Source organism: Martes martes, assembly GCF_963455335.1.
Source record: "Martes martes genome assembly, chromosome: 17".
Taxonomy (NCBI): Eukaryota; Metazoa; Chordata; class Mammalia; order Carnivora; family Mustelidae; genus Martes; species Martes martes.
In genome coordinates, this window is record NC_137905.1 from 568,146 (window position 1) to 584,406 (window position 16,261).

General features: G+C 60.0%; 2 protein-coding genes across 2 annotated transcripts; both read right to left on the reverse strand.

Moving 5' to 3' along the window:
• Positions 1 to 240: 240 nt before the first annotated feature.
• On the reverse strand, positions 241 to 9,181 carry TUBB3 (tubulin beta 3 class III). Its single transcript, XM_080829488.1, has 4 exons — positions 9,073 to 9,181; positions 3,070 to 3,178; positions 2,434 to 2,544; positions 241 to 1,687 (listed from the first exon to the last, which is right to left on the reverse strand). Exons 1-4 carry the CDS (start codon positions 9,127 to 9,129, stop codon positions 612 to 614), a joined length of 1,353 nt encoding a protein of 450 aa, XP_080685614.1. The 5' UTR covers positions 9,130 to 9,181; the 3' UTR covers positions 241 to 611.
• A 3,244-nt stretch (positions 9,182 to 12,425) lies between these two features.
• Positions 12,426 to 13,334, reverse strand: MC1R (melanocortin 1 receptor; the record flags this gene model as incomplete). The annotated part of the gene is made up of 1 exon (XM_080829569.1): positions 12,426 to 13,334. The coding sequence occupies one exon, from the start codon at positions 13,332 to 13,334 to the stop codon at positions 12,426 to 12,428; it is 909 nt and encodes a 302-aa protein (XP_080685695.1).
• Between the last annotated feature and the right edge of the window lie 2,927 nt (positions 13,335 to 16,261).

Here is a 16,261-nt window from a genome sequence, read left to right on the forward strand (position 1 = left end):
AGAGGGTGCGGAGGACGCGCGGCTCGGCCCTGGGATGAGGCCCATCTCCAGGACTCCGCCTCCGGAAGCTCCCAGCTGCTGAGCCTTCAGAACTTACAGGCTCCCCACACAGGCCAGCCCCAGCCAGCGGCCTGGGAGTCAACGGCCCTTCCCTGCCCTGGGCCTCCCTGTTGGCCCCTCCTCCCACCTCGGGACCCAACTTTCTAGAATAAAAAGAAATCTCCAGCACCAGGCAGGGATATCTGACAGCAAGAAATTTATTAAGTATCCCCCCGCCCCCAAATAAAAACACAAACCATTAAAAAAAAAAAGAAAGAAAGAAAGAAAGAAAGAAAGAAAGAAAGAAAGAAAAGAAAACCAAATGAACCATAAAACAGGCCTGGAGCTGACAGTAGAGCAGACACAGAAGTGGACCTGACCTATGGTGAGGAGACGGGACTCACGCGGGGTGGGGATGCGGTAAATACTGGAGGACAAACACCCGGGAGCCCTAGGGTGCCGCGGCCAGAGCTGGCGGGGGCGAGGCTGGGGGTGGTGTTAATGGCGACATGGCTCTGGGGGACAGGCCTCTGGGGCCACAGCCGCAGCCTGGCTCCGGCCCTCCAGCCGCCTCATTTGGGGCCCTGAGCCTCGGACTCCTCCTCGTCGTCTTCGTACATCTCGCCCTCCTCCTCGGCCGTGGCGTCCTGGTACTGCTGGTACTCGGACACCAGGTCGTTCATGTTGCTCTCGGCCTCGGTGAACTCCATCTCGTCCATGCCCTCGCCCGTGTACCAGTGCAGGAAGGCCTTGCGCCGGAACATGGCCGTGAACTGCTCCGAGATGCGCTTGAACAGCTCCTGGATGGCCGTGCTGTTGCCGATGAAGGTGGAGGACATCTTGAGCCCCCGCGGCGGGATGTCGCACACGGCCACCTTCACGTTGTTGGGGATCCACTCCACGAAGTAGCTGCTGTTCTTGCTCTGGATGGCCAGCATCTGCTCGTCCACCTCCTTCATGGACATGCGGCCGCGGAAGACGGTGGCCACGGTCAGGTAGCGGCCGTGGCGCGGGTCGCAGGCGGCCATCATGTTCTTGGCGTCGAACATCTGCTGGGTGAGCTCGGGCACCGTGAGTGCGCGGTACTGCTGGCTGCCGCGGGCGGTGAGCGGCGCGAAGCCCGGCATGAAGAAGTGCAGGCGGGGGAAGGGCACCATGTTCACGGCCAGCTTGCGCAGGTCAGCATTGAGCTGGCCGGGGAAGCGGAGGGAGGTGGTGACGCCGCTCATGGTGGCCGACACCAGGTGGTTGAGGTCGCCATAGGTGGGCGTGGCCAGCTTGAGGGTGCGGAAGCAGATGTCATACAGGGCCTCGTTGTCGATGCAGTAGGTCTCGTCCGTGTTCTCCACCAGCTGGTGGATGGACAGAGTGGCGTTGTAGGGCTCCACCACTGTGTCCGACACCTTGGGCGAAGGCACCACGCTGAAGGTGTTCATGATGCGGTCCGGGTACTCCTCCCGCACCTTGCTGATGAGCAGCGTGCCCATGCCCGAGCCTGTACCCCCGCCCAGCGAGTGGGTCAGCTGGAAGCCCTGCAGGCAGTCGCAATTCTCACACTCCTTCCGCACCACGTCCAGGACGGAGTCCACCAGCTCGGCGCCCTCCGTGTAGTGCCCCTTGGCCCAGTTGTTGCCGGCTCCGCTCTGACCTGTGGGGTTTGGGGGGTGACAGGAGGGTGTGACACAGACTAGTTAGACCTACAGTGGCCAACTGAGCAGCCCATCCCAGAGAGCAACCATGGAATCTCTGTGTCTGCTTCCTGTCTGGGAAGTGGGGGTGCCCACATCTCCTCACTCTCTCCATGGCCCTCCACACCCACCATGATGCGTGTTGGGGACCCCACGGCCTGGTGCCCTAAGGCACCAGGGCTCTAGACAAGAACTGAGAAGCTGGAGGGGCACCTCCTGCTTTGCCTCCCTGGGGGGGAGGTTCTGGGTGAGTCGTTCAGTCCTCCCCTCCAGCCTCTGGTTGGCCATGCTGGAAGCATCAGCTAGAGCCCCCAGAACCCCAGCATCCCTTGCAGCGTGGGGTCTAATGTGGATTGGTGCCCATCAATTGGGGTGCCGAGCTTCAGAAGACAGAACTGGGGTGAGGCCCTCCTGATCACAGCAATGCTTCATGCCCGTGAACTTGAGCCCTCTGGAGCCCGATGCCCGTCTGCCAGCTCTGTGATGGTCCTATAAACTTAGCTCTCTGTCTCACCCATCATTCTGCTTGAAACACCAAGTGGTTTCTAGTCCCCGCGCAGAACCCTTTCTCTGTGCCACTGCTGCCAAATGCAAAATGGGAAGGTCAATTCCGTCCTGCTCAGGGGTGACTCTGCCCTCTTGGTTCTGCTGATCTTATTTGCCTGTGACGGGGACTGCATCAGAGTGTGAGACAAGGGAAACTTACCGAAGATGAAGTTGTCAGGCCTGAAAAGGTGTCCAAAGGCACCAGACCGGACGCTGTCCATGGTTCCGGGCTCAAGGTCCACCAGAATGGCCCGAGGCACATACTTATGAGCTGAGGGGAAAGGGGTGGGTTATGCGGGTCACAGAGGGTCAGGGGCTCCTCCTGACCTCTAAATCCTGCCCTGGCCTGCCAGAGTCAGGCTGTCACCATAGGTGCTCAGACTCCGGGGTCAGAGAGCCTGGAACCATGTGTGAAGTGGGGATCTCGGTCAACACCCAGCCATCCAGGACTGCGAACTACACTGACAGGGGCAGGTTAATATTTCTCCAGTTCACTATGGACATCGTCTTACACCAGCAGCTAAGTGGCCCCTGCTGGACCCTCCCATGGACTTCTGAGGAGCCTCCAAGACCCTGCCCAGCCCTGTCCATCCCCTAGACTATGCAAGCATCAAGGGAGGATCCCAGATATTTGAACCTCACTATGGTGGCAGTTTCTAGGGCTCCCCATGTTTGTTTTGTGAGTCTCGGGTCATACCTGCCGAACCACCGATAGGAGGGCAGAGATGCTGAGACCCGCAGCCCCAGCGCCCTCCCCCCACCCTCCCAGACCAAGCGCAGGGGCAGGGGAGCTCACAAGAGGCCTCGTTGTAGTAGACGCTGATGCGTTCCAGCTGCAGGTCCGAGTCCCCCACGTAGTTGCCGCTAGGGTCTATCCCGTGCTCATCACTGATCACCTCCCAGAACTGCAGGGGGAGAGGAAGGGTCGGCAGGTGCTTATGACCCCCACCAGGCCCTTTCCCTGCCAGGGCCTCAGCCATGTCTGTTCAATTAGGGGCCTGGACTCAAAGCTTGCACTAGCCCCTTTGAGTGACTTCAGAGAAGAGCCCCAAATTTGGTCACCTGTCAGAAGACAATCCCAGCAGACATGAACATGGACTGCCCGTATGTCCACGGTGCCTGGCGCCCTCAGAGTGGTTCGGGGCTCAGCAGACACAGACCCAGGCCCCCCAGACTCAGCTCTGCACTCGCTCACCAGAAGCCCTGCTCAGTCCATTCCTCCATGAGGGGTTGGTAGTCAACACCCTCTGGGGGTGTTTTTTTTTATTCTCTCTTTCCAGACAAAGGAACCAAGGCACAGAGAAGGCAAAGAGCTGCCTACACTAAGTGACAGAGACAGAGTCCGGGACACACGTGCCCCTTAGTGTCCGGGCAAAGGATGCTCAGAGACAGGGTCTGGCACATCATCAGCCTCAGCCAACGGGAACCACAGGGGCCCTGAATGGGGAATGACTTGCCTGGTTCTCCTAGCCTGTCTGCAAAGAGCTGGCCCAGCCCAAGCTCCCAGGGTTCACTCTGGCCACTGCCTGCTGCCACCCACCCTCTCCCCCTTGAGCTGGAACCCATAGTGCTTCTCAAAATCTGCTCCCAGGGCACAAAGGCACAGAGCAGGACCCACATTCAGGAGCTGTGCCAACTCTTCCCAGCCATGTGACCCTGGGCAGGTCCTGAAGACTCTCTGTGCCTCAGGGTCCTCATCTGTTCATAGGCCTGATGGGGAAAATGGTCTTTGTGGGAATAAAGCCAGTTAATCGTGCGAAGCATGTGAATGGGCGCATATATGTCAGCACACAAAGCCACATCCCCTGGGTGAAGGGAAGGCTGCACAGAGCTTGGCCCTCACCCCAGGGACATTTCCAAGCCATGTGGAACACAGTGGGCCCATGCAGAGAGGGTCATTAGTCACACACGGTGTGACTTCCCAGGGCCCCTCCCCTTTGCTCCTCAGGGTTGGAGTGACTTTCAGAAGATGAATGGTCTGGAGGCCTGGAGAAGTAACAGACCCTTACAGGGGAGTCATGTGCCCTAAAAGACGGCTCAGTGAGAAATGCAGTTAGAACCCAGTCTGCACACGTTTATCTCTATATAGACGTCTAACAGGCCCAGGGGTATCCGCTCCAGGGACCTGGGCCTGGGAATGTGGGTCTGGGTTATGGGAAAGTTCTTCTCACTGTATATGCTTTGGCTCTTTTGGAATTGTCCCATGTTAGTTTCTAAACAACAAAAGATTAGTTAGAAAATATTTTTTAAAAAACTCTGATATTTAGAGACGCCTGGGTGATTCAGCCACTTAAGTGTCTGCCTTCGGCTCCGGTCCTGATCCCAGGGTCCTGGGACAGAGCCCCCCATCGGGCTCCCTGCTCAGCGGGGAGTCTGCTTCTCGCTCTGTCTCTGAACTTTCCGCCTGCTAGTGCTCTCGTTCGCTCTCTCTCTTTCAAATGGATAAATAAGAAATATTTTTAAAAAATAAATGAATTATTAAATTCTGATAATCACTGACAGTGTTACCATCATTATAAAACACGCAGGAAACTCTTGGTGCTCATCCAGAGAGGCTGTTACCTGAGGTCGTCCCTCAGCAAGGGGAGGGGCTGGATTTACTCCCCATCTTGTCATCATTAACTCTTCTTTTTACATTGTGTGTGTTAATTTTGTAATCAGAAAAGAGAAACACACAAAAATGTCACTGAGGCCTTTGGGGCCTGATCCGAGCTGCTGACCACTGCGTGGATCTCCTTGGCCCCCCTCAGCCCGAGGCCTGCATGAAGGCAGGAGCCAGAGTCTTGGTCCCCAGAGCTCTGAGACATCTCAGACTTCTGGTTTCAGGGACACCACAGCCCCTGCAGAGGACCGGGAGGGAGTGAGCTGGGCACCGTCCTGCCAATACATCTGCAGAGAGTTATCGGAAATGCATCTCTGGAAATCATGGTCTTCCAGGAGGTGATGGTCCAGAACCCAGCACCGTCAGGGTGGACCACTGGTTCCCTCTCCTGGGACCTCAGTTTTCCCATCCGTAAACTAGACACAATAATAGTACCCACATTAAGGGGTCAGCACAAGGCCTGATGCATTCGGCAAATGGTGGCTTCATTGAGTTAGAAGGTTAGATGCTATTTAAATCTGTAACACCATATGCACAGATAGCAAATAAAAATGAAAGTTTTAAAAAGCCAATATACTGGGGTGCCTGGGTGGCTCAGTGGGTTAAATTTCTGCCCTCAGCTCAGGTCATGATCGGGGTCCTGGGATCGAGCCCCGCATCGGACTTTCTGCTCCGCGGGGAGCCTGCTTCCTCCCCCTCTCCCTCTGCCTGCCTCTCTGCCTATTTGTGATCTCTGTCTGTCAAATAAATAAATAAAATCTTTTAAAAAATAAAATAAAAATAAAAATAAAAAGCCAATATACTAAAAAAAATCAATATATTTTGGGACACTGTGGTGCAGTAAAATATCATCACTGATAGGAACACATCTCCGAGACACACCCTTAAGGGAAAGGCACATTGCATAATGATAAAGTAAAAAAGGGCCCCTCAAAAAGATGCTATGTTTTTCTACAAAGATATACATAGGTGCACATGCACAGAAAACAGGCTGGAAGAATGGAAAACAAAACTGTCACCCCAGGAGAGCAGGACCTAGGGGCATGAGGTGGCTAAATGGGCACTTTGGCTTTATCTGCAACATTTCAACTTTTTAGAAGAATATATTAATTGTTTTTGAGGTTAAAACTAACAAAAATGTGATTTAAAATAAGTATGTATTAGTAAAAATATTATGTAATATTTAATCAATAACAAAATACAATTTTGTAAATTAAGTAAGAAATAACTATGACCATCACTACAGTTGAGAAAACTGCCAGATGCCGTGGGGACGGTCCTGGGCTGCCAGGTGAAACGCCCGGGGCGCCGCGCCCTTGGCGCTGTCCGTGGTGCTGATGCTTTGCCGCGTCCTCGCTCTGGGACCGGGGAGGCGTCGGCCAGGGCAAGCGGGGGGCAGCGGCTCCGCGGAGGGAGGGCTTGCAGATTCACGGGCAGGCGTCAGACCCTTCCAGGATCTCGAAGCCTCTCCCCGCCCCGGAGCACCGCGAGCGCTCACACTGACCCATTTAGGAGGCCGGTTCAAGGAAACCAGGAAGTCCCTCCCCCCATTGGCGGTCAGAGCCAGGGCCCGCCCTTCCGAGGCTCCGCCCAGCGGCCGAGAGAAGGGGGGCCAGACAAAGGCTCCCGGACGGCCCTGCACCCCAGAGAAGGATGAGGTCCCCGGATTCATCCGCCTGTTGTGTGGCGGCGGTGTGGGTGTTGAGGGGGAGTCCCCGCCCATCCGAATGCATTCGTGCAGACCTAGAGTCCAGCCCTGCCCTATCCCTCCTGGGCGGTGCCTCAGCTTCCCGGAGCGACCCATGGGGGAAGGGCGATCCCCTATGTCACCGGATCTCAGTGAGGTGATGGGTCTGAACACCAGGCACCGTGCTCAATATTCAGAGGTCCATTGTCATGAGCGTAATGCCGGCAAGCTACCGCTCAGGAGAGGTGACCTCCCTCCTGGCCCTAGTCGCCCTGACCTCTCTCCATCCCCCACAGCCAGGCCCCTCCCTAGAGCAGGGGCTGGGCTGGGCCAGGCTCCACTCCAGGAGGGGCAGACAGGAGAGCAGCGGCCCCTGCCCACCCGTCGGCTGCAGCTGGTGCTGAGAAGGAAAAGTTTGCCCGCTCCCCTCACCAGGGAGCCCACAGCCACGATGGGATCCGAAAACAGAAATGATCAATGAACAACCTGTCCACAGGGCAGACGGCAGCATCTGCTGGGCCGGCAAGTTACCTACATGGGGCCTGGTGCGGGGGCTGGGAGAACTTTCTTTGAGTTTGGTCTCTGGAGACTTCAGAGGACAAGGAGGCCAGAAGGAAACAGCTCAACTGCTGTCACTGGTCACCAAAAAAGGCAGTGGTGAAAAGAAAGAAACAATTCCTCTCCCCACAAAATCCACCTCTCTCAGGTTTGAATTGTTAGAAAGGATCAGATGCTAATTTTTAAAACAACATAAAGTAAGAAAATCAACCCAAAAAGAATAAAAAATAATGAGCAAACCCAGGAGGCCACACCTCTAAGAAGTAGGAAAAAATCTCAGCCAAGGACACTTGTCCAGCACTCAGGCTACTGACTACCCTCCTCCCTCCCCTCCTGCCACCCCCTGTGCCCTCCCCCCACCCCAGTGACAGCTCCAGGTGTGGACTTGCCTTTGGTTGGTGTGCATCTGTCCCAGCCATACAGAGGAAGGGTGTATAACCAGATCACCACTCCCCCAGGCTCAGGCAGAACTCAGGGCGGCCCTCCCTCCCCCCAGTGACCCCTGGCCCTCCAAGGAGCAGATGTTCAGGGCAGGCCTGGCCCCTGTGGCCACATTAATGAGCCCTCCGCCCCTCCCACCTGGCCAGGGCAGCTGTCAGTGACTGCCCCAGGAGTCCTGATTTGATTTGAGACCATCACCCCCCAGGCTTCCCCCTCTCCCAGCCCCCTTCCTGGAGGCAGGCACAGCTGTTTCTTCGGGAGATTAGGGAGTCTCCTCGGTGCCCCCCCCCCATCCAAGTCGCCTCCACCCTACACAAGAAGTTGCAATTTACATGTCAGCCACGAGGCTGCCCCATCCCGGTTGTAATTAGCTTTTTGTTCTTTCCTGGTTTCCATAGCAACAGCCTCCAGAGGAACCCCTTCCGAGGCCCCTTCCCCTCCAAGTCCTGTCTCCTCCCACTGCCTCCTTTGGGAAACCCGCCCTGCACCGCTCCCACCCTGCGTCCCTGGCCTTGGTCCTGACAAAGCCACCCCCATTCCCCTGTTTTGTTCTGCGGGGCGCCCCGTGGGCAGCAGGCCCCACCCACCTAGCCTGAGCCCAGGGCTGGATGTCGGAGGGTGGCGTGGCTCTCTCTCGCACTGGCTGTGTGACCTTGGGCAAGGGACGGTCTGCCTGGATTTGGGGACGTGACACCTGTCTCCTAGGTTCCAGTGAGGGTTGTACCACCTCCTCTTCCCACAACTGCGAGGTGGACTAACAATGGAGGGGAGGAGCCCGGTGGTGATGCCGCTCTCCATCCCAGGAGCGGGGCTTTGTTCCTACGTCCCACCCCCAGACTCCACAGTCCCTGGGCGGGTGCAGTCCAAACCGGGCGGAGGTTTTTGCCCAGGCTTGGCTGAGAGGAGGGAGAGTCCAGTTCTGGACCAAGGTCACCCAGAGTCTGGCCCCAGCCCCTCCTCCAACAAAGGAATAGGGTGGGGTCAGGAAGCTGAGGAGGGTGATAGCGAGGGTGGGGGCATGGGGGCGGCTTTGGCCGCTTGGAGGACCTCCTGTTCCTGGGGGGAGCAGGAGCACGGCAGACAGAATCATTTTTCGGCTTTGAAAGGGACGTCCCACCCAAACCTGCCCACCCCACCCATCTCGCTCAAGGCTGAATTGCGACCCCAAAGAAAGGGGCCACGCCCAGGCCGTCCCCGCAGCTGCAGCCGCTGTGGACGGAGCTCAGCCGCCGACGTGCGCTGCGCTCCCGCAGGCCTGAGATAACCCGGGCAGGGCCAGAAAGAGGACGGAGTGGACGTGGCAGGGCAGGGATCCCGGTGCCCCGGCCGCCGGGCCCGGCTCGTCCCTTTGTTCCTGGCTTCGCAGCGCAAGCGCCGCTCGGGGTGCGGCGCCTCCCTGCTTCCCTCCCTCGGGGCCCCGGCTCTGGGTGGGGGGCGGGCTGCGCGCCGGGGTCCGGGCCCGGAGGCTGGGGCTGGGGCCGGGGTTGGGCGGGGGCGGCGCGCGTCCTCACCTTGGCCCCGATCTGGTTGCCGCACTGGCCGGCCTGGATGTGCACGATCTCCCTCATGCTCGGTGCGTGTGGCGGGCGGCTGCGGGACACGCGCGGACGGGCCGGGGCTGGCTGCGGAGGGTCGGCCGCCCCCGCCGCCGGCTCTTATAGGCTGGGCCCCGCCCGCAGCGCCGGCCTGGCGTCACCGCGCGCGGCCAATCGGGGGCCGCCGCCGCAGAATGCCGCACGGGCCCTGCAGCATCAGCACCGCGCATCCCGGGCCGGCTCGGCCGCGCGCTGCGGCGCTCCGCCCGCCGTCTCCGCCCGCCGCCACCGGGGTCTGGGGGGCCCGCTGGGGGGGGGGCGGGAGTCTGGGGGCCCCCGCACACTGAAGGGAGGGGCTGGCGGGCTCCAGGGAGGACAATAGAAGCCCCTCTTGGCTCTCGGACCCCGCCCAGGCTGCCCTCTCGGGTCCTACCGCTGCGGGAGCCCCGCCCCACGGCTTTGCAAAGACGGTCTTTCTTCCCCACACCCGTTCGGGGACCAACCCCGTGTTCCCACCCCAAAGAGCGAGAAGGACGCCTCCCGGCTCCCTGTCTGCTGGTATGAAGGGACAGACAAGGTACTTCGAGCTCTGCTGGACCCCTTAGGGGTGGGGGAGGCAGGAAAAGGCTGCAGCAGGCACTGAACCCTCCAGAAGCAAGCATAGGGCAGGGCTCAGAAACGCCGTGTCAGAGGACGGTGGGTTACAATGGCAGCTCTGAGCTTCGAGGCCCTTCTCTGCAGCGGGGGATGCCACCTGCCCCTCCCCTCTCAGGGACCTGCCATGAGATTGCAAACGGACCTGGTCCGTGGGGCTGCTTTGTGCCCCTGCCAGGTACAGTGCCTGGTGCGGAGCTGCTGCTCAGCGAGTACTGCTGTCGGGGATTATCCAAAGGACACCCGCCAGGCAAGGGATTGACAGGGTGGGGAAGGGTGGGCAGTGATTTCTGTCTGATTCACGCCCTGGTGTCACCTGGACTCCTGGACTCTTGGTCCAAGTGAGGCCAACACAACAGGGTGATAGAGGCTAAGCAGTGGGATGGTGTGCATAAGGCAGAGATGGGGGATTCCTGGGTGGGGGGCAGGGGGAGGAGGGCCCACTGGTCGGAGGAGAAAGGAGAGGATGAACTAGACTCACAGCACAGACATTACATTACACACGCAGGACGCCGCTGGCTTAATATTCTACCGGGGTCAGACGCTGTAGTGAAACCACCTTATAATAAGGTCCTTCTGATATTTCAGTATCAGAACCTTCCAGGAAGGGTCCGGTCACAGTGCATGGAGGTCCCACAAGCAGTCAGCTGGACAGGACTGTGGTGTGCCTGTGTTAGGCTGCGCTCAGGAGTGCATTGACAGGGTGTGGCTGTGCATAAGCCCCTCTCCCCCCCCCACCCCCCCACCCCCGGGCTCTCCAGTTGACTAGTCTAGAAATGGGTCTTTTGTTCTCGAGAGACACCCCTCCCCCACAACGTGTCCATAATGCGGCTTTCTGTGGTTGGCTTCCGGCTGCCTGGGGCCCCTCCCTGTCCCCCCCGCTAGAGGGGCCTTTGGTTAGCATCTGGCTCTTCCCCGAAACTGGCTGTGCCTCCCCCTCCGAGCAAAGGAAGAACTTTTGCAGCACCCTGTTGGCCAAGCCCCATTACCCACATGCCCCGTCTCCCTGCGTGATGGCGTCGGGCCAGGCCACCTCTCTCTCCATCCCCAGAGGACTCTGGTGCCAGGTTCAAGGCTGACTCACTGTCTTGTCTCCCAGCAAAGGCTGGCCCTGCCGGGAACCAGCGCCTCGCCTCAAGGCCAGCAGTTTGGGCTGAAGCTACCAGCAGGGGTGGGGCCTGGCTGGGGCAGAGTGGGGGTGGCTGCCAGCGGCTGCCGAAGGCTTGAGGCATTACCAGACCTGCCTTCAAATTGGCTGATACCGTCACCCTTGCCACCGCCGAACCTGCATCAGGAAGGGGGTCAGCTGTAGGCTCAGTACCTGTGGAAGAAACCAGGTGGGCTCCCCAGTGAGAATCCCAGGTTCGCAACAGAGGGACGACCCAAGGGCTGCCAGTACCAGTACTCACCCCAGATGGCCATTCCCTTCGGGACTTGGACTTGGACTTGGACAGTCCCTGGACAGCCTCACCCCACTCTGGGAGGCCTTGCCTCAAGTACTTCCCCCGGGGGCTGTCCAGGGGGAGAGTAGACCCCAACCCCCAGCACACTCTGAACTGTGGGCAGACATGGAGGAGAGGCGGCAGGACTGGGTGTGAGAGGGGTGGGCTCAGGTTGGGGTCACACATGGGTCATGGTGGTCGTGCTCCTGCTGCAACTGAGGGCAGCCTGGACGGTCCCGGTGCTGAGTGGGGTCCCCATGGAGGTGACTGGGCCAGGGCAACTGCTGTTTCTCACTGTAGTTGCTCTGAGCTGGGGTTTCCACCATGGAGAGAAAGCTGAGACCCAGGCCCAGGGTGGGTGTGACTGGGGCCCCCACACTCTCCCCTTGGTTAGGCCTCAAGCACTCTGGGTCCTTGGGGGCTGCGGCCTCTTCACCTGGGCAGGCCTGCCATGGTGTCTGGCTGGTTTCTGGGATTCACTCCTCCCTGTCCATCACCCTCAACCCCACCCCGCCTCTCCCCCTTCCTCCTCACTCCAGCTTCAAGCACTTTCTGGAAAGAGGCAAGGCAGGGGGCCATGAGTCTGCACCAAGCACAGCATTTATTACCAGACTGCTTCCCTGAGGCCCTGCACACTGGTCTCTGACTCAGGCCGACAGCCTCTGCCCTGGCCAGAGCAGGTGTTGGCCGGCCCGGTCCGCTGGGGACAGGCGGCAGACACGGATGGGCCCCCGGCTCTCTGCTCACCACTGAGCCTTAGATCAGCACCCCCTCCACTGTAGACACGGTCCCTCGGCCTTGAACAGGAGCTTCCTGCTTCCTGGAGCGGTCCTGTGCGGCCAGTTCTTGCTGGTCAGGAAGCCCCTCTTGTGGAGGCTCTCCTGGGGAGGAGTGCTCGTCCTGCACCCACCATGGGCGCTTCACATCCCAGCAGGCAGGGGCAGCAGAGGTGAGTGTGCAGAGCTTGCCTGGTCCCTGGGTGGAGGTGGAGTTCTCCCAGAGTCAGCGTCCAGAAGCCGGAGATCCGCCTCCGGTGCCTGCGGCCCCACCATGTCTCCAGCCTCCTCCACTGTCCACAGCCACTCCTGGAGCCTGGTGTGCCTTCCTTTCTCGGGCCCCAGAGGGTGCGTGCAGCCACACCCCTGGAGATCATCTCTTCTGCCCCTTCAGGCTCACACAGGCCGGGGGACCCAGCCAACGCCCTCTGCCCAGCAGCGCGGCCAGCCCACGGCCTCACCAGGAGCACAGCACCACCTCCTGCAGTGTCTTTCGGAGCTCCTGACTGCGGAAGGCATAGATGAGGGGATCGACGATGGAGTTGCAGATGATGAGGGTGAGGAAGAGGTTGAAATTCTTGAAGACGCAGCCACAGATGGGGTGTTGAGGGCAGAGGACCATGAGAGAGAGGTGCAGGAAGAAGGGGCCCCAGCAGAGGAAGAAGATGCCCAGCAGGACAGTGAGCGTGGCAGTGCCCTTGAGGCTGAAGCCTTGGCGGGCAGGGCGCTGCCTCTTGCGCAGCCGGGCGACGCGGCGGGCGTGCTGGCAGGCCCGGGCCAGCATGTGCACGTACAGCCCCACCATGAGCACCAGCATGGCCACGAAGAAGCTGACGAGGCAAAGCAGCACAGCCACGTGGTTGTGGTAGGCGATGAAGAGCGTGCCGGAAAGCACGGCGGCCAGCCAGATGGCGGAGATGGCGCGCCAGGCGCGGGCCAGCGTGACGATGCTGTGGTAGCGCAGCGCGTAGAAGATGGAGATGTAGCGGTCCACGGCGATGGCGCCCAGGAAGCAGAGGCTGGACACCATGGCGCCGCGGACGAGCACGTCAATGGCGTCGTCCAGCTGCTGCACCACGGCCATCTCCAGCACGTTGCTCACGCTCACCAGCAGGTCGGACACGGCCAGGCAGCAGATGAAGTAATACATGGGCGAGTGCAGGTTGCGGTTCTTGGCGATGGCGGCCACCACCAGCACGTTCTCCAGCACACTCACCAGCCCCAGGCCGAGGAAGAGCCCGTCGGGAACGGACACCTCCAGGCACTGGGGCCCCGTCTGGTTAGTAGGCGGCCTGAGCCGAGGGGTGGCTGGGGGTGTGGAGTTAAGGGAGCCTAGCAGCCTCCTCTGGGGGCCCTGCACAGACATAGTCCCACCAGGGAGCAGAAAGGGGTCCTCACTCGCAGGCGTCCCGCTCAGCTCATCGCCCCACCAGCAGGGCTCGTGTTCCCCTAGACTGCCCTCACACTCACCCTCTCCCTGTCTGTACCCATGTCCACTCGGCCATGACCCAGCTGAAGAGACCCCAGCTTCCCACCAGAGTGGCCGCTTCCCAGCCAGGACCCCAAGCCCTCAGAGACCGAGCTTCTAGTCTCTCTGGACTCCGGACCCTCAGCCCACCTCCCCACCCCCTCTGTGGAGGTACCGTTGCTCAGGTCCAGACATACGTTTCTGTGCGGCTTGCTGTCTTGTGGCTGGCCGGGCCTCCTGCTCCTCCAGGCCTGGGGTGGGCTGAGGTCCCAGAAAGAATGAACCCTTTCTGCACATCTTTAAAGTCCCCGGAGCCCCTCCCCCTGAGGGTGGCCACGTGACGGGCGTGCACCCTGGACGCACAGTCGGAGAGCCCCCACGCTCAGCATTCTCCAAGCAGCACCAGTGGCAGCCAGGGCGACACCGAAGACTGGGGCTCTGGGGGACGTCTCCCCTCTCACCTGTGCTCGGCCCACTAGCCCTCCCAGCCCCATGCCACTCCCAGGGGCCTCCGATGCGGGGGGGCCTCCTCTACAGCTGCTCCGGGTCCCCTGCAAACTCCACCGCCTCCTGGGGCCATCTCTGATCCCTGGCCACCCACCCAATGCCAGTGTGCCTTGGGAACAGTCACTGGCTGTCGACCCCCCCACCCCCCCCACCCCCGTCTGAAGCCCTAACTCCCTACCCCATGTGAGATGCTTACTCAGGGCAGCCCCTACCCCCTAGGACTCCCACCCAGTCCCTGGAGCCCTGAGGGAGAGCTCTTGCTCTGCCTCCTCCTCCCACGGGGGAGGGGCAGGGACAGAGCTGCCAGCCCCAGCGACCAACAGCCCCCCCTTCCTCCGCAGAGAAACCACTTCAAAGGCAGCCACGGGGTGCACAGCCCAGAGGGCCTGTGGGCACCTGCTCTGGCCTCGCTCCAGGGCGCTCCTAGCACTTTCTCACTGCACACTGGAGTTCCTCCTCGGAAGAGCGGAAGTGGTTTGTGGCCGGGGGAGACAACTTGAGGCAACAAGGAAGGAGGTCAGGGCCTGGTTGGGTGGTGGTGGCAGGGCTGGGAGGGTGGGCTCCCTGTGACATTCCTGTTCAAGCCCACTACTCTCCCACCCCCAGGGCCAGGCAGCCCACTCACAAATATTAATCATCCCTTACATCTGCATCACCCCATGGACAAAGCTTCCCCCCTCCCCTTGTGCTTCTCGCTGAAGAACATCACACATCGAAGTACATGAACTGTAAATATGCAGGTTCGTGGGTGCCCCAACCTAAACACGGCCAGGAAAGCAGCACCCAGACCTGTCCAGAAAACGTTAATTGCCCCTGAACAGCTTGGGGGTCCGCGACATCCTCGTGGCTGCGTGGAGTGGTCTTTGGTACACAGACCCCACTGGGCATCTCCTGTCTGTTCTGGTCCCATCTTTGGTGGATACAGGCCCCCTGCTTGCACAGGGCAGCATGTAGGAGTGTGGACCTGCTGGCCTGTTGCTGGCAGAGCATGAGGACCCCAGCCCCTGTCTCCCCACAGAGAACAGAAAGCCCCACACCCCATAGGCACCAGGCACAGGATGGGCCCCACACACCAAGCTCCTTGCCCTCTGTGGACTTCACCCCTCCCATTCTCTCCTCCTAATGGAGAACCCCAAAGGGAGCAGAGGTTCCCAGGACCACGGTGGGGGGGGGGTGCCACGGTCAGGGGCGGTGGTCCCAGCAGCAGTGAGGCGCTGTGTAGGCACCACTGCCATGAAGTCCAGCTGGGTCCCTGCCACATGGGTCCCAGGATTCACACCGCAGCTGTCCATCACCAAGGCCCACCTTCCTGACCACCTTCCACCTTCCACCTCTGGGGGCAGTCTGCCGGGCCCCCCCGCCCCCCCGATTCTGTGTCCGCACACTGCCAGGATGCGGTATCTCCAGCTCCATAAATGAGGCCTTTGAGATGGACATCCTTCCCCCACCCCCAGCCCATGCTGGAGACTTCAAAGAGCCTGAGAACTGGCCGGCCTCTGGCCGGCAACCAGTCTTCCTGCTGAGGCCTCGAGACTCCCCATCTGGTTCTGATGTGCCCGATGGGGACTTCACGGGAGGGAGACTCTCAACTTTGTGATTAGTTACGGTTATGAGGGAAATGTCTGTATGAAATCCCAGATAATCTTAAGGCCAATGATAACTTGATCTCTCATGCCCCTGGGAGGTAAGGACTGGCCACAACTGTCCAAGCGGAGACCCACACATGAGGAGGCTGAGAACAGGAGTGCCAAGGACAGTGCCTGGCCCACACCAGGCCCGAATCATGCAAGCACTCAATGCGTCAACGAGCTTCACGGGGCAGCTGGAGTCCAGTGAGAGAGCAGTGTCTAGCCATGGCCACACCAAGGGGTGGGGTTAGTGCCTGACCAGAGAGCCCAGGCCCTGCTTCCTTCACGGAGCTCCCTGAAGGCCAGCCAGGAGACAGAGTCCCAGGAGCAGCCACACGGCTCCTCCTGGCTCTTGGCAGGATGGGATACGAGGCCTGGCCCAGAGCTGGGTCACAGGGGCTTCTCTGAACTCAGGGAGGGCAACACTCTGTGCTCACCTTGTGGTGTCTGTGCTAAAGACCCTGGGGTAGGGTCTGACTTCACGCGAGAGAGCATAACCCGTCAGCACTCTGTCCACGGGCAGCAGGCCTGGGAGGAGCCCATTCACCCCTGCCTGGACCCTGGGGGGCAGGGCAAGCCTTTAGAGCAGATGCTCCCATGTGAGAGAGCTGGCCGTCTTGCCATCTCCATGGAAAACGAGCTGCAAGTAATGACCTAAACCTGAGCAGTCTGGCTGAGTACTGATGACGT